This window comes from Montipora foliosa, chromosome 8, assembly GCF_036669935.1.
Source record: "Montipora foliosa isolate CH-2021 chromosome 8, ASM3666993v2, whole genome shotgun sequence".
Taxonomy (NCBI): Eukaryota; Metazoa; Cnidaria; class Anthozoa; order Scleractinia; family Acroporidae; genus Montipora; species Montipora foliosa.
In genome coordinates this window covers 7,982,929-8,003,914 of record NC_090876.1, presented here as the reverse complement: position 1 = coordinate 8,003,914, position 20,986 = coordinate 7,982,929, and the positions used below count along the sequence as shown (strand labels likewise).

Sequence of the window (20,986 nt, the reverse complement as noted above, 5' to 3'; positions counted from 1 at the left end):
AACAAAAATAGGGGCAATTGAACGGAGAAAAAAAAGTTAAGAAATAAGTAAAGAAATTAAAAACAAACATTTAATGTCCCCAACAGTCAAAGGAAACAGAGAAAACAAATTAAACGAACGAAAAGCATTGGTTAAAATATTGCACCAATAATTGCATCACACTTTAGCTCACTTTACGTTGAATGTTTCTCTACATATGTTGTATTTCAGAACGTCGTGAATGGCATCTCGGTTTATAAGGCACAAAAGAAAATTAAGCTTCTGAAAAACCCTGGAAAACACGTTATTTACTTTTGAGCCAGTTTTATTGAAGGGTGTCAAAAATTAATTCATCAGTAAAAGGTCAATGATTTTACCTTCTGCATTTTAAGTCTTAATGTCTTTTACCATAAATAAGAAATCAATGTTCCGTCAAAGAGCCACATTTATGAAAATTAATTTTCTTCTAATTAGTATATTACGCATGTGCGTGACGTCATCTTCTGTGGACAATACAAAGCCTTGTAAATTTTTTAAAGCAATAATTCTATGAGCAAAAAATGTTGCATGCATTTTGTCATTTCAGAGGTTGCTCCTGGCTCAGTAGAAAGTTCCCGCCCTACTATCGGCCGAGAAAAGCCCAGAGAACGAGGTTGAGGATTTGGCTTTAATAATAATAATAATAATAATAATAATAATAATAATAATAATAATAATGATGATGACGATGAAGGGATGAAAATACGTATCTATTGCCACAGTAATTTAAAACTTTAGATTGAAAAAAAGAATGAATAGGGGTGATTTATTCAGTAGAAATTTACGCCTATTCACAAGTGATTGCTTGTAACGCTCAGCGTTCATTATAAGATAAAGGAAGCTGTGTTTTCTGAGTTTCTTGGAGGGTTCTTTTGCCTTTGGATAAAGTGACCGTCAAGCGCAGCTAGGGTTTCTCGGCTTTTAATTAACTTTCCAGCCTGTTCTCTTTTGACAATAGCTTTTGGACGTTTTATTTGGATCCACCTTCGAGACTAGTTGAGCTGCTCAGATTAAAAAAAACATTGTCAGATCAGATGATTTACATCCGCCCAATAGGAATTAAACTGGGTTGAAATGATACTGAGAAATAATGATAAAAGACAAATGCGTGTTCCCCTCAACTTGTCAACACGAACGGACTAATTCCCATAAATTACCAGTTTCCAACCAACGAACGATTTTTTGAAATCTAAGAAGACACATCCCGCTTCAGCCAAAACCTGTTGATTCAACAGAAAACTCGACATCAATGTGAAGGGAGTACAAAATCACGCTGCGATTGTTTCGAGGTGGAATGCATCCCGTGTCTTGGTGTATCCATTATATATCACTTGACAAACTATCATCAAGGCCTTGAAATAGGCATTTAACACAAACCGATGTCACCAGTGGCGCTTCAACATGACCGTGTTCCAGTGGGTAAATAGCATGGTTGATCATGTTCGCGCATGAACAGCTTCAGTTCCAGATGATTTTACATCGAAGATCCATTGTTTCATGCCAGGTCATGAATCTAAACACACCTTTAACAAATTAAATCCAGACATTTAAAGGGGTTGTAACGAACACATACTAAGCTTATTTATTTTTAGGCTGCTTAACTTTGAGAAAATGAGTTTCTTCGTGCTGGGAAAACCTAATTAGGTAAATCAGCGATAGGTTACAAAACGTTATTCTTTATTCCTCAGCAAAGAATTACATATACACATATTTATGTTGTCAGTCAAATCCGGGCTCACTGGTTAAATCCGTTTCTACTCTCCCCCTCCCCCCCCCCCCCCCCCCCAAAGGACTGAAAACGCCTTCTGTTTTATGCATCACAACACATCGTCTTAATGATTCGTACTATCTCATCGGTTTTTATATTCATACACTTATCCATTCGGTCTCAATATTACAAAGCAGTAAGGGAACAAAGAACTGTACTATTCACTTGCCGGTACTTAAACTCGGACCCGGCCTCCAGATCTACAGTCTCGTGCCCGTTTACCACCACACTACAACGACGAAAATGCTCAACTCAACACAGTTCTTTTCATTATTTACTCTTGTATAATAAGTCATTTGGTAGCCATGTCTAATAACAAAAACTCAGTAATCCAACCTGACCCCGAACCAGTTTCTCTAGGCTTAATTTTAGGTTCCAAAAAAAGTTTCTTCAATTCATCTGAGTGCGTATTCCATGGGGATCACCAATTTAACCTAGGTAAAAACGGAAAACTTCTGAGAACGAATTTTACCGGCAACATATACATGTACAATAAAGGAATCATCCAAAACCTCCTTTTACTGCGAGTTAATCCGCCCTTTTCAATTTATACTACTCTGATATATTTGAAGCTCACTTCTTGGGAATAGAAGTGATGACCCTTATCCCTTGAAAAAGTGGCTGATTTTGCAAAAGAAGTTGAAGTAGTCGGTTCATTTTTTACAATGGGTGAGAATTTTGGATTTGTAGGTTGCAAGATGCAAGCTGCTTTTTTGCTTTAACTGAAAGACAAAAAAAATCAACACAATAATCGAGAGCGCTGTAATCAACGCCGTAATAGAGCGATAGTGTTACTTCCAGTGCTGTTCTTTTGGTCTTTGAAGAGCCTTCGGCTCTTAAAGAGTTTGTAAAAGTACATAAGCTATTTGGAACGCTATTTACATTATTTTTTTTCTAAAACGGCAGCCTTAACACGGCAAAAGAAACAAGAAATAATGGCGTTCACGGTTGGGAAGAGTCGCCGAGTAAAATTATACATTCTGGGACAAATCCCATAATCTTTGAAGACGAATGAATCAATTCTTTGAGAGGTATCTTGCAAAAATTTAATTGGATCTCGCTGTGTTCTGCATAAGGACCATAAGTATTGAGACTTCTTTCATATCGAAAACACGCTGAAAAAATTAGATTGTCTATCACATGTTGCTTTGAGACAGCCATTGCGAGATTGGTATTCTATACATTACTGTACTGTCAAAATGTCGCGCAGTCGAGCGGCACGCCACTTTGGACTCTCATAACATAGACGGTGCCGATGCAAGTTATTTACGGACTTCCGGGGCTAAAAGCTTTCTCCCACTCGTGGGCTTGTGTTTTCAAAGCTGTTTTACAATTTCAAGTTTTCCTCGTTGCCGAGCCGTAGATTTCATGCGATTAATCCTGAATGTGAATCCGGCAACATTTTTCAAATACAACGCAGCCATTTTTGGCAATGATCGCTTTGACCACGTTGCATCCGTTAATTCTTGTTCGAATCAATAGAGCAGTTAGCTTTTTTCTTTAAAGGCTTCCCCTTTATCCGTTTCCACTTCATTCGCCGATTTTGAAACCAGACCTTGATTTGTCTCTCCGTCAAGTCCAAGCTCACCGCGATCTCGTATCGTCGTAATCTTGTCAGATAATTGTTGCGGAGAAATTCGTTCTCAAGTTCTTGGAGCTGATGTTTCGTGAAAGCTGTTCTTTCTTTTCTTCTCTTGTTTCTTGTATCACCAACTTTATTATCGGATGAAGGAGAATCTGTGTAAAATAAAATAAAATCATAAAATGGAAAACGTACCCTCTGCGCGAGACGCGCTACCGTCGGGGCTCTTCAGAGAACTACACCTTCCACGTTTCCTAAATTGAGATTTGGAACCTCAGATGGTAAAGTAATTTAAGCAGACAATCTTTGATGTGGGTTTCTAATGGCCATTCCAGTCCCGCAGTCTAGATTATATTTATAACTTAAAACACAGACTTTGCAGGCACTTCAGAGCGCCTGATAAACGTGTGATTATCGGTTTGAGTTTCTGAAGATGAGCGCCGTTTATGGTTTCTTGCCTTAAAGATACGGACAACAAAGAATATTTTCACTTGATTTTGAGAAGGAAGATGCAGTGAATTGTAAGTGTCTTTTGCTTCAAGTTTTCAAGAGGCTGTCAAGGTGCGATGTCTCGGTAACATTGAATTTCCTCTAATGTAGTAGGATTGCGGATTTCCTCGATCTGAGAGCATCAATAGTCTAACGCTGATGCTGTCGTATGTGGAGTTTCTTGACAGAGAACCTTGCATAACATCAATTTCGGAAAGCATTCTGGTCTGGTTCTGCACTTATCGCTGTTGAATTTCGCAAGACTGATGGGCTGCAAACCACCGCAGTTCATTAAGATAATTTTCATAGACGGGCGGCAGTACCGAATCAGGAAAACTACGAATAGTTTCACGCAAACTGGTCGACTATTAGGTTGTCCTCTATGTATGAGAACAACGTTGCGGGTGTTCTGTAGCTCTGACTAGAATAGTAATTAATTGTACAGGGTTATCTGTGGAATTTCACTATGCATCTAGAAATCAAGATAAAACCAGTCGACCCACGACGATCATACTCCATATTAAATTTTAGTATTTATCGAAGTTAAGCAAGGTATTATTCCTAATTGCTGAGAAAGCATTTTAAACTTTTTTCTCGATTCTATATTGTTGCTCGAAGTTTAGATGAATAAATTGGTTGCGTTTAACATAACAAATTCAGTATTACCAACCTTTCAGTTTTATTGTGGCCTAAGGGCATTTTTGTGCCAGTTGAACTTAACTGTTCATATTGTGTTTGCGAAACAGCTGACGAAGTTCTGAAAGTTTCCCGAAAGTAAAAATGAATGCTCAGTTCTTTTCAACAAGAATGCGAGAAAATAGCCGATTGACGCTGGAGAAAACCTGTCACGTTCATTAGCAAACCATACAAAAATAAACTTCTTGGGGAGTTTAGAAAATTCACTTTTTGAAACCGAAATATGCGAAGCCGATTTGATGACTTTCAGATGGTTATATTTGTTTAGGGCTTGTTTTTGTTTAAGCTCCTTCAGCCGCAACAGGAATAAACTTTTCGAAAAGATTGGCCTTTTTCAGTTTCATATCAGTGCTTGCAAAATCTTACAACGTCGCTCGAGTCTGACGAAGTGGTCGCCATCATTTTCGGTATCTTTTCGTTAATCGCACCAAAGGAACTCCGCTAAAATAATAGATGGGATGTCATTTGCTCTTGCTACTTATAGAAGTAGACCAATATATCTAGTTATGTGGCTTGTCCTGCCGTTAAAATTTTGTGACCAATTTTAATTTAGCGAACAAGTGAAAGACCTTTCGTTTGTATAAAATAATAACATTACTTCAGTTCTTTAAAGGTAGTAAATGTGTTATTAATACTTGAGAGTTCACAGCTTGGCGGTACTATTTGGTCATAAGCCTCTCCTCGTGAGTTACTTGAGGCTAACGTTTTGTGGAAGGATTGCGGAGCTGAAAAAGTTGCAAATCAATGTTACTTCACGGCACTTTAAAGTAAGATAGGTCCAGAAGCCGGATTCCTTGAGTAATTATGTTCTCAGCAGATTCTGTGTGATCACCGCCAAACTTGCAGATCTAGATGTTTTTCATCCAACAGGCTGATCTGAGTACACAATCATTTTTGTTCAATTAAAACTTTCACCAGCTGACAAATTTGTTTGTTTCTCAGTCCAAAAAGACGTTCGAGAATCTGCAAGATCAGGTCGCACCTACTATCCAACCATCTTTGTACGCAAATGGCAGATCATTTTGTAAGACTGTGTGTATTTTTACTGCAGGAACAACTCGGTAAAATATGCTCACTGTGTTGAAGAGAGTAACGCATAGTTCTTTGAAAATCGCAGTCCCGTGTATCTGTAGAAAACGTCGGCATTCAAATAACCAAGACGCAAAAAAACGAACTGTTTGGGACATCCCGGCATGCACGACTTTTCAATCGATTCTGTTAGTGCTCAGTTCAGTTCAATTTGAAAAATCAGATTGTATTAAAGTAGATAATATATCCGAAAAACGAAATTAAGAGTGGACTGATTTCTATTCTCTAGTTGGCTACAGTGTTCAATGCCAACTAAATGGTTTTGTACAAGTTCTGCAAGTTACACAAAGCTAAGAGCATCAGAGAGACAGAACTACTTGAGGGATGTTTCATTCTGGCTTCATTGTTATGTTTCTTCCGAATGCTTTTGGCTCTATTTGGGCACGTTTCAATAGAGAGGCTTTCTTCTGAAACAAACTGACATGCTCACACGATAGCCAGACATGAGGAGTATCATTTTAGCTTCGGAAGTACATATCCGAAAATGGCACTTTGTCGGAGCTTTGTCATCATTGATTCACATCTAGTAATTTTGAAACAGTTACCGCCTTTCCAGTTTGTTGTGCCGTCTTTGTTTCTTTTAAATGACCAACCTCTTTTTAAGAGTAGCTCATTGTAAGATTTAATTTGTAAGCATTCACTTGCAGTGGATCAGTGCATCGGACCATAAACTTGCAAAACGAACAAGTTGCTGTGCTGGGCTTTCTTTGAATGCACATGAACTGACGATTATCTATAATTGTCAGTCTTGGAACTGAAAAATTGTTATTAAAACGAACTTATAAAGGGAGGCCTAACAACATTGCACGAGTAACATATTGATCGTAGAGACAACGACTCTCTAGAAGAAGAACCGTCTTTTGTCAGGGGTACCCAACTATAATCTTAGGTGAAATATGCCGTGTTCGGGAGAGTGAAACTGTTCTATGAATTTCGGTTCTACGTTGCAAAACAGCTACAGATTTTTTTTACTAAAACAGCGCCTAAAAGATTCCCATCAAGGGAAAAGTAGTCCCTTACGTTTTCGGAAGGGATATTTTTGCAATTTTTGGCATTTGTCACCTACAAGTAGCAGTTTCGGATGACAAAATGGTTTGGTTGGAAGTTCGTAGAAGGTAACGTTCAGCTAGCAATTTCTGAAAGGAAGATATTCCCTAAAATGTTCGGACACTTAAATTTCCAGCTAAGATATCTGAACAGATAAAACCATCTCTTTAAACAGTCTTTATACAGAACAAGGAGCCTAGGATCGAAAGTGATGTCTCTCAAAGGCTTTTGGCTTTATTCGCTCGTTGGGTGCCCTTGTATTGTCCTAAAGTCAGTTTAACTTGACATGTACTCTTCATTGTGCGGTACCAACTCATGCTTTTGCTGATAAAGGATGAAAGCCTCAGATTTCGGGCTGAAATGTCCACAGACCAACGACTCCTTTGTGTCGGGATTTCACTAATGCCTTACTAAGATTTCCAATACTCATATGTCTAAAAGTGGCATTAGTATCTTCTAAGATCTTTTGATGCCATAGGTGAGTGGGTATTCGCAGAATGCACTTTATGCGAGTTATCACCTCTCGATATCGGTCTGAGAACAACGCAACAGAAGCAACGCAAGCTACACTGGTGAGCAATTGTGGAGTCGTCTTGTGCAAAAGAACAATCTGACAAGTCTACAAGAAGGAGTGGAAGAGCTTAAAACATCACTCTGGATTTAGCATTTCTGGGCATTCCATTTCAACGTTGACAGAAAACGACTTGCCTTTTCCTCGACTTGTCCAATTATTGTTGCTCAAGCGGAATTAGTTATAAAGCCAATTTGTCAGAGCCCTTGAAGCTTTCATCAAACAAAACTCGAGAAGTACATAATTTCATTATTAATATTCTCCTGGCAAATTTCAGTTGTTTTCATTTCTGACAAATGCCAGCTTTGATTGCTAAAACCACAAAAAATGGATACTTTCTAACAAAAGCACGCGTTATCAGTCTATAAAGATGATGACAACTTGTTTATTCCTGATTCAGTCTTTTGATAGCTATTTCACCCTTGCGACATGTTCTTTTGGTTACAACACGTCTTTTTGTTCACTTGTTCTCTTTTTTACTTGATTGCCTTACAATTTCGGCAAAGCAAGGACAAACAACAGACCTTTCTCCATGCTCTTTACTGCATCTATGCTTCTTTTGGCGGGTTTATAGAATCCACCTTTCTGACTTTGTTTCGTTTCTGAAGTTTAATATCTCGAAACAGTTTTTTTATTGCTACAGAATGTCAGACGTCAGTTAAACTATATTCCTACATTTGTCGGTCGACCTGAACTTGACTCAACACAGCGTTTGGGTCCCATCCGTGCAAGGAGGCAAGTGGTATATTACATTTTCGTTTAATCGTAACAATTATACTTTATCGGCGTGTCCACCACAGAAAAATGTTAGAATGGCAAGTTTCTTCCAATAATCAAGCCCAATGCCCAAATTAGCAATGAACTCAAGACAAATTACTCATTCAGAAATCTGTGGAGATGATTTACGAGGAGCGTACATAACACAACTAACAACATTGCCCAGTCTAAAAGATCATTTATTGCAACAACACAAATCGCCTCTTACTTCCTGAATGCACAGAGACAACTTCAAAACTATAACAACGATGCTCTTTAGAATATTTAAATAGCCTTTGTGGTGTGTTTTGAACTGTGAGATGCAACCCGGATGCAGCTCTTAACTGCCTGATGCAAGGTGACTTTGATAAATTCAAAGAAATAAAATTACATCTTTCACGGAGGCAGTGCATATGCACCACTTTGTTGGCAAACAAACAGAATTAATCAAACGCGATAACAACTTAATAATTTTTTATTTATCTCAGTAAAGGCCCGTGAAACATTATTTTGCCTGTGGTGATGTCGTTTTAAATATCTTAATGCTTCTTAGCACGTTATTTAACGTAAAGAAGCAGCACGGATAAACTCGGTGATTCCTTGGTCTTGCTGCAGAAGAAAAGGCGAGAAAGCAAGCAAATGCATGCTATAATGTTTGACTAAAACAAATGCGAGGGTTGCCTGTTAATTTACATGAAACAAAACTTTAGTCACGCGTCATTCACATTACCTTCTGGAGCATCTTCAATCGAATCACCGTCGCTTTCTTCCTTGTGTCTAACGTTCCCTTGATCTGGTCTCCATTGCTCTTGAAGCATGCAAGAAGGCCGCTCTCCCACCTGACTGTGATAGTATGCACTTTGTTGTTCACTAAGATGCCTCAGTGGTGGTGGAGGAGGAGGACAACGCAGGGCTGACGACAAAGCCTGCGTCTGAAAAGGTGTGCTGTAGTTAGCGTATCTCGGTTGGCTGTGGCCGTGACTGTGATAAAAGCCTCTTGGAATATTTTGGGGTGCACGAAAGCACGGATTGGACTGTACACACTCGTAAGCCCTTGGGTACATTTCCGAGGCTTATAGGCTGGGGAACCGCCGGATTTCACCACGTTAGTAGCGGCAACAGGCTTGTCGTATCAAAGTTAATTAGCTGGACTTGCTCGCGGTGAGGTTGACCGCTCGGAGAATGCGGGCTGAATTTGATACCGTACACAAACGGACCGCGCCGATTGTGCCTGTCAAATAATCAGCTGTGCTGCATTTCAACAACGCTGTCATTTCTTTGTGTCAAACATTTCATAGGCCCTAAAAAAAGTACTCGAAACGGTATGCTTTACCTTTTGCAAGCTTGTTCGAGAACATTAAAATAACTCTTGAGCGCGGCGCTGAAGTCCTGCGGTTGTTCTATAAATGGGCGGAAAAAATTATTGATTGGAAATTCACTGATAGGTCATTGTTATCTGATGGTGCATGAGGCATCCCACCTCGATAACTAAAATGTCTTTCTAATTTTATAATTTTATTTCGAGAACTCACTATTATGTGGTTACGTTTTGGGCGTATTACACGTTCCATGGAATGCAATGTCATTTTTTTTGTAAATTCGCAAAGTTTACGATACCTTCAGAGTGATTAGAAAGCCGCAGGTATTATGACTTCCAGCCGTTTATTTTCAACAAAGAAAGCACCGACATATCACCTCAAAGCTCTCATAAAAATTCCGTGAAATGTGTAACAGATGTTGATATACAGTGTGCTTGAAGTATTGAGCATGCGTAGTATGCTATCTCTGAAGGAGTGGCATTACTCACCTAGTAATGGTAATCCCCTTTCTCCTAAAAATTTCCTTCCAGAATGTGTTGCTTCGTTGTTAAATTCTGGCCTCTTTCAGATGTTCATCATGTTGAGAAGGTCGGTCTGTCTACGAATGTCAAAAATCGCACTTAGTCTTGGGCAAGTTAGCTTTTCTGCGAGTTAACTCTTTGGAACAAGACGTCTTCGGGCTCAGACTTTTGGTCTTGTTAAGGTGCTACCATGTAGGTGTTTATTCTGAGTACTTGTACAGCGCAGTTTGCTCTTAGTAGATAATTCAGCAACGACAACGAAGTAAACAGAGATTTTTTGAGCCAGCACTCTTTGTGGGAAACACGACAAAAAGGCTTACACTCGGTCACAGTATTACAAGATTTATTCACCAGAAAGATGGAAGATTTCCTCACAATCACAATTCCCTCAAAATCAACATGAAACTATGGAAGGCTTATGCTAAATAGAGCTGAGACAAAAAACTATTCTTTGATGGTCTCGTGAATCATTGATAAGCAAGGACGCAGTCTTTTCAGGACGCGGTCTTTTCAATTAGGTGACTTAAAACTAGGAATCTCTTTCGATCTTTCATAGCAGCCTCGAGGGTTACTTTTTGCTCGGAAGAGATGAGTTGATGCATAAATAACCAGTGTTTAATTTGAGTTTAAAACATTTTTCAAGTTAGCCACAGGAATCAACTACTTTAGTAGCAAATTGAAAGCGGCAATTAGAACTGACTTACCTGTTGTGTAATAAAATGGCCATATTAGTTTGTTTTACAGGGTCTTGGCAACTCCTTAGCAAGAAAAAGCGACCGCTTATTGAGATCAAAAAAGTTTTCGAAGAATTCTCTTGTAGGAAATTGCCGTTGATTTAACCTGCTGTTCAGGATTCAGAGAACAGCCATCCCCGGCTTTTCCTTTTGTCCATCGGATCTGTTGATGTTTTCTGGATCTTAAAACGAACTGGATGATTGTATGTAACTGAACCAGACGTACATTTAAGGCCTTCGTAATGACATCTGAAAATTGTAATTGTTTCTTGTGTTTTCGGAGAAGGAAGGAAAGACGGACTAAGAAAAAGGCAGTTCCCGTACGTAACTCAGTTACCGGGATAGACTAAAGAACCCACTCACCGTTTTCAAAAAGGAGATCCACCTTGTACAGAATCGTACTGAAACTTAAGTTCATTTGAATGTATTCATGTAGAAAATTCGCTCCTACTCAGTATATCAAATAGGGTAATTCCGAAGAGTGTGTTTCGCAGTTTGCATGCAATCTCTCTGAGTCATGCAGAGTCTGCATGTGTACAGACATTTGAGACATCACCTATATTGGGGTGTTCCATCGCCATGTTTTTGTATACTTTCGCCTTGACCTTCGCAGAACTGACTATATTTATTATTGAGCAGTGGTTGTAATCAAATAAAATCATTATCCTCTAAATCTTGGTGTCCCTTGCTTTATCGAACGGAAACTATTCACGCTTGCATTTTGTCATTATTGATACGGAATCATACGGAAAAAAACCCTTTTTGTCAAGCCCTAGAGTCCTAACATGTTTTCAACTAAAGAAAGTCAAATTCCATTTTACAACAATGTTTGACTCCTTAAGACTTAATTCTTATGTAACTCATATCTTTACGGGAGTCCTTTAATGCAACTTTAAAAAAGTAATACAATTTGGACATCTCTATTTTCTAAATTTTCAGCAACCTTTCGTGAGTATTTTGAAAAGCTACGGAAATACGATATATTTCTTTTTTTTTTTGTTGAGAATAGAATCTTTTACATCCTTGCCTCACTAAAAATGCTGGCAGGCCGTTTCCATCCAAACATGAATATATTTAGCTTTTTTAAAACCAAAGGGATTGATTTTCTTTATGATAACAAATTCCAGGTAACATTTCACTCCAAGATGAACGCGAACTAGGACTTCAGGCTAAACGATTTTTATCGAAAGGGTTAGTTAGATGGCCATGGTAATAAGGCATTTATCGTATCTAAAATCGGGTCGAAAATTTCTGGGGTCTAAAAGAAACGCACGGCACAACTGGATAGTTTTCAGTTCCAAACCTTAATTGTTACACAACATATGCATCTGTTTAGAAGCGGAGACCCGATAGCGGAAATCACAAAAGGTCCGTCAAGACGTGTGTAAAGGATATTGCACGGGAAAAAAACCGATACCGGTGGAGCGGGATTTCTGTCTACTTTGGAATAGAGCCACATTTGTGAGTTCCTGTTGCGCGCTTTCAATAATTATTGTTACAATAATGTAATAGTGACGAACCGGTGCATGGAATTTATTTCACAAGAGAGAATTAACACCGCGATTACCACAAACAAAAAAAACTCCCGGGCATGATGAAATTTGCGATTTTTCCAAAAATCAAAGAAACTTGTTTGATTTAAGTTAATTTCCTGCCTGTTATCTATAGATATCAGAGAGAAAAATTTGAACGAGAGATTTTAATTTCTCAAGTTTTGATAACAAGTACCCTGGAGGGGGTAGGGAACTCGCGTGTGAAAGGGACGGTGATGCTCGTAGTCTCGCTTAGGGGTGTAAATTTCGGTTTTTGGTCTCATTTAAAGTATTCTGGGCAAAACGCCATCATATGAAGCCCATATGTAGCTGTGAAGGTCTCGTTTAGGGTTGCACGGGTATATAATATAATATAATATAATATAATATATACAAGTTGTAGCAGCCTGGCGTTCGCCGTTTGGCGTTTCCCGTAAACTCGATCCTGAATCTCTAAATCATGGAGAGAATTTGCAAATTTGACCCTCGGAATACCTGGCTAAATTGCCACTGCCCTTAAAACAGCTCCCTGGGCTTTAATCATGTTATCGTCGTTACACTGGACGGAAATGTCACTTCAGTGAACCGCTGTGAATAATACCATGTGTGATTTATTTTTAACTTCTTCTCGCCACCGCCATCGCACCTCTTAGTCCACACCCCAAGTCGAAATAAACCTTGAGCCTAATTATAAAGGTAGTAGTTGCCGAAGGTCAAATGCAACACAAGAATGGCGCGGTCTTAGGAAGCGGCTTTGAACTTGCTAAAAGCTGGAAGGCATCGTGATTCCATGACTGGGGCTTTGAATTTCTTCAAAACCTGTCAGTGCCATTGTTGACTCGACTCTCTACCAAGCTTTGCTTCCAGCCACTTTAAGTCAACAATAGCGATTTTGATTTGAAAGATTTCGCTGCTTCATTTACGCTGTTGATTGTTGTAAAGCACATTTGAGCATAACCAAATAGAAAATGCGTCATATTAATTATTTACACCAATATAATATACGTTATTTCAAGAGCCCATCATCCGAACTAAGATTTACCCAAATTGGCCTAGTCGCCATCAGTGTCAGAAAAGTGTCTTTTTTAAAATCAGTTTTTGCGGGAAAATAAATAATAGATCAAGTCGGCCAACTCACGTATTTCCATATCATTTAAGTGTGAACGCGACCTTATAATGCAAATACACTACACAAAGAATCTTAACCCGGGCCGGGGAGATTTGAATTTGGTACAACATTCGTCCTATTGTTTGTTTGCCCGCAAAACTTGGTTAAAGACAGACACTTTTCTAACGCTGACGGGGACAAACCTGCTACCAGATTCTTTCTCTTGGGTTATGGACTCTTGACATTTTTAAATAAAGAAGTAAATAGATAAATAAATTATGACGGAGAAAACTACTTTTAAAGCTTTCAACGAAGGTAATAGGAAAGAAATATTTTTTTAACCGAACAGTTATTACTTTAAGTTATTTTTACTGCAGTCTCAGGCAAACGAGAATCGTTTCAGTTACGTTTGATGGATTTAGTGGAGAAAACGATCTTTTAAAAGGTTCATCAACAAGCTAAAACTTGCAATAAACAAAAAGAGTTAAGTCGTAATGTCTACAAGTGGTGTGAAACAAACTAGTATTATTTCCTTACGTCTCACGCCATAAACGATTGATGGTTGATTATTCCCTAGTTTCCTTTGTTAAGGGAACAAAAAAAAAAAACACCGGGCGAGTTAATCGTATAACCTAAGAAGTGTTGAATTCAAATACCATATTTGATTAAAGGAGAGGTGTTAAACGACTCGTCGGGCGGAAGACATGGATATCGCCTACGGTTATTCACGTGCACGTCCTCGAAAAGCTTGTCTCCACGGACGTTCATGTATACGAGGAATTATGTGCAACTCACTCACCCCTAGTTTGACTCTAACAACAAGCTATCGCTGTGCACCCCTCAAACTCGCAGCGATGAGCTTATTGACATTCCGGTTTAGACGGTGAGAGTTTTACGCCTCACTCAGTACGAAGCCTTCATCCTCCAACTGTGAATATCTCTCAGGTCGTGTTTATACGTCGGATCTTAATTTGCCCCCTCAAACATTCATCATTGAATTAGTTGCTTATTCAGGAAGACTTTTCTAATCTTATTTGAACCTGCTTGACAAGGTAAGGAAAAAATTTCTATCGCTCGCTCGAAATTTTCTGGTGGCGTATTGGAATTTACCACTTCGCGAGATTTCCGTCAAAAATGCGCTTCTCCCGCCAAACCCTCCCTTCCCTCAAAAAAAGGGGAGGCACCGACACTTCGCCACGGGACAAGACCCTGAGAGATCTGTTTAATCTGTGACCTGGTTAATTTAAGGATTATTCCAAGAGATTAGCTCCATCTTTTCAAGGTATTCTAATATTAAATTGTTCAAACCCTCAAGTCGTCATGTCAAAGCATGTTTTTCGCGACTGTTCCCCATATAATTTATTGGCAGAAAATAAAGAGAATCTGACAAAGTGCATCAGTGCTTATTGTGATGAACATGTGGTATCACAAGCTCAGATGGCGTAAGCATGCCCAAAATGTCGCCTCGCTAACAATGAGGAAAATAAAATCTTAAGTGCAGCCTGAGGTATGTTTTTGGTATGATTTTAAAATTCTTCAAAATGTAGTAGCAGCTCCGACAATCTTATGAAAAAGGTTCTTGTAAAAAAAGGAAGAATAAATCAACTGAAGAATAACGCTAGATGCTGATATGGGGATGAAACGCTCCTTCCACGGCATAAGTAACAGTAACAGTGGACAATCTTCCTGTCGGTGTACACTACTAAAATCAAATCTACGTTGTATCGGCTCTTGTGCACTTCAGGGCCAAACAGATCATAGTTTTCTCGCTGATAACTTTTTTTATAAAACCATCTTTATCCATCACAAGAAACTAAAAAACGTCCTTATCAGCCTTTAAGTTGAAATTCTTCGTCGGGTGCCATCCCTGTGAATCTCAATAATGCATTACTGTTACTAAATATTCTAAGTAAGTGAATAAAATAATTCTTTCAGAAATTAATTGATAGCTGATAGTTAGCTTCCACGAACTTCCCCGCGAACTGTTCGCTTCCTGAAAGTGCTAGCTGACCTTTTTGAGGGCCAAAAATGGCGAAAATCACGTAGCGTTTCTAAAAAACATAGGGGATCATTTTTCTCGGGTTGCGAATCCTTTAGACGATGTGCAGTAACTTGATTGTTTTAGAAACCTCGTAAAGTCTGGGATCGCCAAGCGAAAGATTCGAAATTCCTCTCAGGGTGCCCCTGAATTCAGTCGTCTAGGCCTTTTACGGATAAAAACAAAAATTCTGATAACAGTTACACCGCAGTGTACTTTTATTTTTGTCATTCCTGGACAAGGAACAGCGAAAGAAAATGGCAAATGATATACAATCAACGTCTGCATTTATCATAAAATTTCCTCGGTGAATATTTTAATCTTTAAGGCAATGTTGTAAATAATCTATTACAATAATAAATAACAATAACGTAGAATGGGATAACTCCAAAAATTATTTGCATTCATGACTGTAAAATTATAAGCACTCTTATTGTAAAAAGCCATAGCGAATTTAGCGTGAGGTTACCCATTGATTTGATCTGGCAACTCGAGGTACATTTACTGTAAGTTGAAACAATGACTTCTTTTGTCCGTCGGCGTTTTAGCAGAACTTACTATTGAGTGCTATAACTGAAAGCGAGTAAACCCAGCTAATGACAGCTGATCATATCTCTCCTGGCCCGTTTCCAATAGCACTCATCTAAAAAACAGTACGCCATGGGAAACAGCACGAAACGATAGCATACGATCTGGCATACTTTACAGAACTGAAAACACAGATTCTATTAAATTGTCTGAGATTTGAAAAAAAATTAATTTCTTCATATTTGGTGACAAGATTGCTGTTTACAGACGAACCGGTGAATTTTGAAACGTTTGTGGCACTTTTCTGCCATGTGATCGTCATATAACATAAACGAATAATTACTGGGTCTTAAGTTATGACTCTTTTGGTACAGATCCTTAAAATCATCGTGGCAATTAACTCCGTAAATTTGCGCTCATTTTCCAACTCTTTCTTCACAGCCTACTATTGTTCAACAGATGTCTAAATCTATCTGATCAACAGTGGTATTCTTTCTTGGAGGTATTCCCCCACGGATTCGTTTCCATTTCATTCGCCTGTTCTGGAACCAAACCTTGACTTGTCTCTCCGTCAAATCCAAGCTGACGGCCACTTCATAACGCCGAAGTCTCGTCAAGTAGTTGTTTCTCAGGAATTCTTTCTCCAATTCATGGAGCTGATATTTGGTGAATATTGTTCTCTCTTTGCGGGATTTGTTCTTGTTTTCTGCCGTCTTTTCGTCTAAACAATACAATGGAAATTTGATTCATTATTTGTTCATTAGGCTACAATTATTTTTAGGTTATATCTACAAATGTTTTATACCTAGCAAAAAACAATTGCTTGTTTTGACCACTTGAGAACCGTCCGCCATATTTCTGAAAACCAGCAACTGAGGTCGAACGAATTCTCGAGATACAAGCACCAAAGGAACCGTGCGAATTTAGTTGGGGTGTGGTTTTCGTGGAAGATTTGTTAAATTGAATCTCAACCAAACGCCCGAGCTTGGTTTGTAAATCAGATGAGTTTGTTAAAGGTTCGGTTAAGTTCCACTGTAATAGGCCAAGAAATTAGAACTTAGCACCTTTTAAAAACCACTGATATTTTCAGTTAAGATGGGCAAACCACATGCATGTTTCACTTCAATGGTACCCTGGGTTCCAGAGGATATTTTTTTTCTTATCGATACTGATCCGCGAACCATCAGTATCGATAAGAAAAAAATATCCTCTGGAACCCAGAGTACTTCAGTGGGTGCCGTATGTTTTAAAAGTGCCAATTTCAGCTGTTATCCTGATTATTTAAAACTGACCCATCACTTTCGGGAGCTTTGCAAAGAAGGCGAGAAACATTGCTTTACAATCAAAATTGGCTTTGTTTCAAGTTTTGCTGCGATAGTCTCATCCAAGGTATTCAGCAGTTAATTGCCATTTATGACGGGCGAAGCGTTCCGTGACTAGATTCCCAAGAATGAAGTTACATTAAAGAAGTAAAGATATGGAAAATAAAATATTCAGAGTCCTTATGCCCACGATGAAAATCTGAAGTTGGTAATTTATTCTAGGATTTTTTTTTCAGAAGACGTCAAATAAATGTACAAAAATGCATCATTGCTGCAGGTGCAACAGAATTGTTTGATGATCCTCAAGTTTTTTCGTTATTGTTGAAAGCTGGTTTTTACTAATGATGAAGTAGCTAGGATTTTGAGCACGCCGTGCTTATGCTTATGTTCCATCCTTGAAGTTTTAAAGTACCAAAGTCTACCTGAAAGGGTGCGTTCGATTGACCCTATAATTCCGGAATAAGAATACGTGGTGTGATGATTTAATATTTGGCGTTTTGGAAGCAACACAGGAAAATAAAGATGTGTTTAAAATAGCATTTTAGCCAGTGTTTGACAATTTTAATGTGAATCTCCGTAAAAACGAAGGATTTTAAACTTCAATTCTATATTTTCCTATTCCGGAATACGGTCAATCGAACGCACAGTAGGTGTGCGGCTTTTTCCTCTAAGGGCATATGTTTCACCTCGGAAGGGTTCACCCTAGTTCTCCAGTGGTTTTCGGGAAAATTTGCAATTTATCCACAATTTAAATGTGAATAGCTTAAATTCATGCTGTAATTGACTAAGGAATTTTCTACAATGACTAAAGAAAGCGCCGCTGTTTGCTGGGACTACAACAGATGACAATAAATTTAAAGAAACTCCAACCCAGGATCGGCACTGAACTACTGTAGCTCCTTTTTCCGCTTTGCTCATGTCGTTGTTACAGACTCTTGTCTCCTCCGGCAGATCACGAGCAACTCAGTACACTTGATTGTCGCTTGCAGAGATTTCAGACTGAACTCACATTTGAAGGAGAAGTATATAGGTTTGTTAAATGAAAAGTTGCACCTAACTTCGACTTTTTTTAGCCCTCGCGAAACGTACATCATTGAATACATTCCTCGATTAGAGTTTACTCTCTCATAAGTTTCTTTTTATCCGAATTTCCGCGACATCGTTTTCGATTCTGTTCTTGCTTGATTTAAGTTGATCAGTTTTGTTTGAAAAAAGGACAGAATTTGCACAACTTTTCTAACTAAAGGTTGAGCAAAGTCAGCTCCCAGTAATAGATGAGAATATCTTCTTAACGAAATCCCCGACATCGGTTGTATTCTTTACTAAATGAACGCGATCAATTCTTTGATAACTCATATACAAAATTCATTTTCTTACCCTCGAATACTTCGTCCACCTTTTTTTGTCTTAAGTACGTTTCCATCCATTTAACCATAGCTCTGCTGCACCAAGAAATATTACATACACACGCTATGAAGCGCTTATCTTTTTAACTCTTAATTTCTTTCTCGTTGCTTCCCTCGGTAAAAAAGAGTGAGGATTACATTTTTTGTGTATGAAGGCCGCATTGAAGGAATTTAGACGATGAAATTTCCCTTCGTGGCGAATGTGTAATTCACTAGTTTTGCTGAGAAATTTTGAAGACGGGAGTATGGTTCGTGAGGCGGCTACTGTGCGAACCTATTATTTGTAAATAACGGCAATCAACTAACGGGAAAAACTTTGTTATCACAAAGAAAAATTAGTCGTTTAATTCACAGAAAGAACGATTCGCCCGCGCCTGACAAATTTTTGAATCACTATGATGGTGACATTGAACCAATCATTTCAAATGGAATGCTACTTCGTAGTTTTTAGACAATGTTAGTAATTCGTCTTGCCAATCTTATGATACTTTATAGCGAAATAGTCAAATAAGAGAAGTATATTAAATACTTAACTAAGTGCCGTCCATGCTTAACGAGTTTTTTAAATTAACTTATGAGGAGATAGCGCCGGAGTCCAGTTTTTTGTATGTCAATCATTTTAATTCCCACATTCGCTAACTCAGATGAAAATGGACCAGTTTTCATTTAACACTGACGAATTGTTTGCAGGACCGTGAACTGAGAGACATCAGATAAATACGAAATTTGAAAGCTGTGTGGTGGAAAACTAAAGGTTTGACTCTAGTTTCCGAACATTATTTCTGAAATAAGATAGGTGAAACCTAGTTTCTGAGAACTGAAGACTCTATGCAGTCGTTTAAGAGTTCACAAAGTCGGCTTAAAACAACACTTGAAGCAGAAGATACAGGAAATTCTAAGTTAGTGTTTAAATATACTATCGAAAACCAATTATCGTCTGAGCAGTCTTAGCTTAATTCGCTTATAAAATAATAGATGTTTAATACCTTCGTCGCTGAGTTCGTCGAGGATTTTGTCCACGTTACATGCCTTGGTGTGCAGCTCGTCATTTATGTTCCTGTTTATGCTCAGATTTGAGGGTGAAGCCGAAGGAAAGTGGTGTAGCGTTCTCGTAAACTTGTCGGGCTTTGAGGGCGTGTTCTGATTCATCTCCATTCGAAAACTGTCTCTCTCGATTCTTGCGATGTTTGGAACACGTTCGCACGGCTGAAAGTTAGGTGAGTTGTACACGGGATGGAACCCATAGTTCGGAAAATAATAATCGCAAGACGGCTTCATCTCGGGCGTGGAGTACGCATACGTGTTCGCATACGAAGTTGCTTGAAACCCAAAATTCGTCGAATAATAATCGCACATGTTTGTATTGGCCCTTGGAGGTAGATTACAGCTTCGTTTAGTTGGCGGCATTGCTCTTAAATAAGCCATCCTTACTGGCAATCTGTCATCGGGGAAAAAGATACACTTCATTGTTGGATGTCGCTGTCTTTGAACTTTGCAACCGATGCCCTTAGTTGTCCATCATAAAGCGGCTTTTGAAAGTCGGAACCCAGCGATGAATCATGTCTTCAAAACTAACGTTTAGCAGATAGGGGGAGTGAGCCTCGGAAATGGATTAAAACCGCCGCCATTCTTAATTTATAATCGTCTTTCTTGATTAAGAACGCTCTTGAGAAATCACACTTTGTGTGTTTTGGATAATTGCTTTCGAATGAAGCTTTAGTGTTTTCTTTGTCGCTTTTGAACAAATATTAAAGATTGTTTGTACAAAAGCCAAGCCATTAGTGCTGTTTGTGTGTCCATGAGTGCGTTGTGTTTTTCCGTGGGCTAATTTTATCGCGCTTCGCTAACCGTTCTCAAGTACCTTACAGCAAAAAGATTTCGTTTCTCCTTCGAAGGTTATGAGTTGACGAAATGTTCCAGTTTCAACGGACAAGTTAAGACTCGACACTGCCTAGCAACACCTTGACCTGCGACAAACACGTCACAGTGGCGCATTCCTAAATCGTCTGACCACAGTTTTGAAGTCTCAACAAACTACAAAGAGAACCGCCTGCGCAAGCTTCGAACCGTGTACTTCCTTCTCATCTGGAAATATTTATGATGCGCGCGAAGCGTTACCAGAAAAGTCCATAGAAGGCGCTAGATCACGTACAAGGCCATTCTTGGCTTTCATGTTAAAAAATATGCAGTGAATTCAATCCTTTCTCAAACAAAAGAGGTTACGTAAATGAAAGACAAGGCCAGCGCGCAAATGATAAAAGAAACAAACTGAGTGTATTTCGAGAGGGCATTTTAGAACCGGAAGTTGTTTGAAATATTACCCACGAAACCACTTCATACCCAGGTTAATTGCATTATAAAAACCTAAGAGAAAATTTCAGCGCTGTGCTGACGTCTGACCAATTTTCTTGGCCTCCAGTGGTGCTGTTATCTTGGGAGAAAATGTTCCAATGCATGGGTAA

The 20,986-nt window shown here is 38.8% G+C and overlaps 2 protein-coding genes across 2 annotated transcripts; both read right to left on the bottom strand.

Moving 5' to 3' along the window:
• Positions 1 to 1,817: 1,817 nt before the first annotated feature.
• Positions 1,818 to 9,222, bottom strand: LOC137967347 (homeobox protein MOX-2-like). Its single transcript, XM_068813877.1, has 2 exons — positions 8,747 to 9,222; positions 1,818 to 3,523 (listed from the first exon to the last, which is right to left on the bottom strand). Exons 1-2 carry the CDS (start codon positions 9,078 to 9,080, stop codon positions 3,246 to 3,248), a joined length of 612 nt encoding a protein of 203 aa, XP_068669978.1. The 5' UTR covers positions 9,081 to 9,222; the 3' UTR covers positions 1,818 to 3,245.
• A 6,234-nt stretch (positions 9,223 to 15,456) lies between these two features.
• LOC137967346 (homeobox protein Hox-A7-like) lies at positions 15,457 to 20,281 on the bottom strand. The gene is made up of 2 exons (XM_068813876.1): positions 19,511 to 20,281; positions 15,457 to 16,517 (listed from the first exon to the last, which is right to left on the bottom strand). Exons 1-2 carry the CDS (start codon positions 19,989 to 19,991, stop codon positions 16,249 to 16,251), a joined length of 750 nt encoding a protein of 249 aa, XP_068669977.1. The 5' UTR covers positions 19,992 to 20,281; the 3' UTR covers positions 15,457 to 16,248.
• Between the last annotated feature and the right edge of the window lie 705 nt (positions 20,282 to 20,986).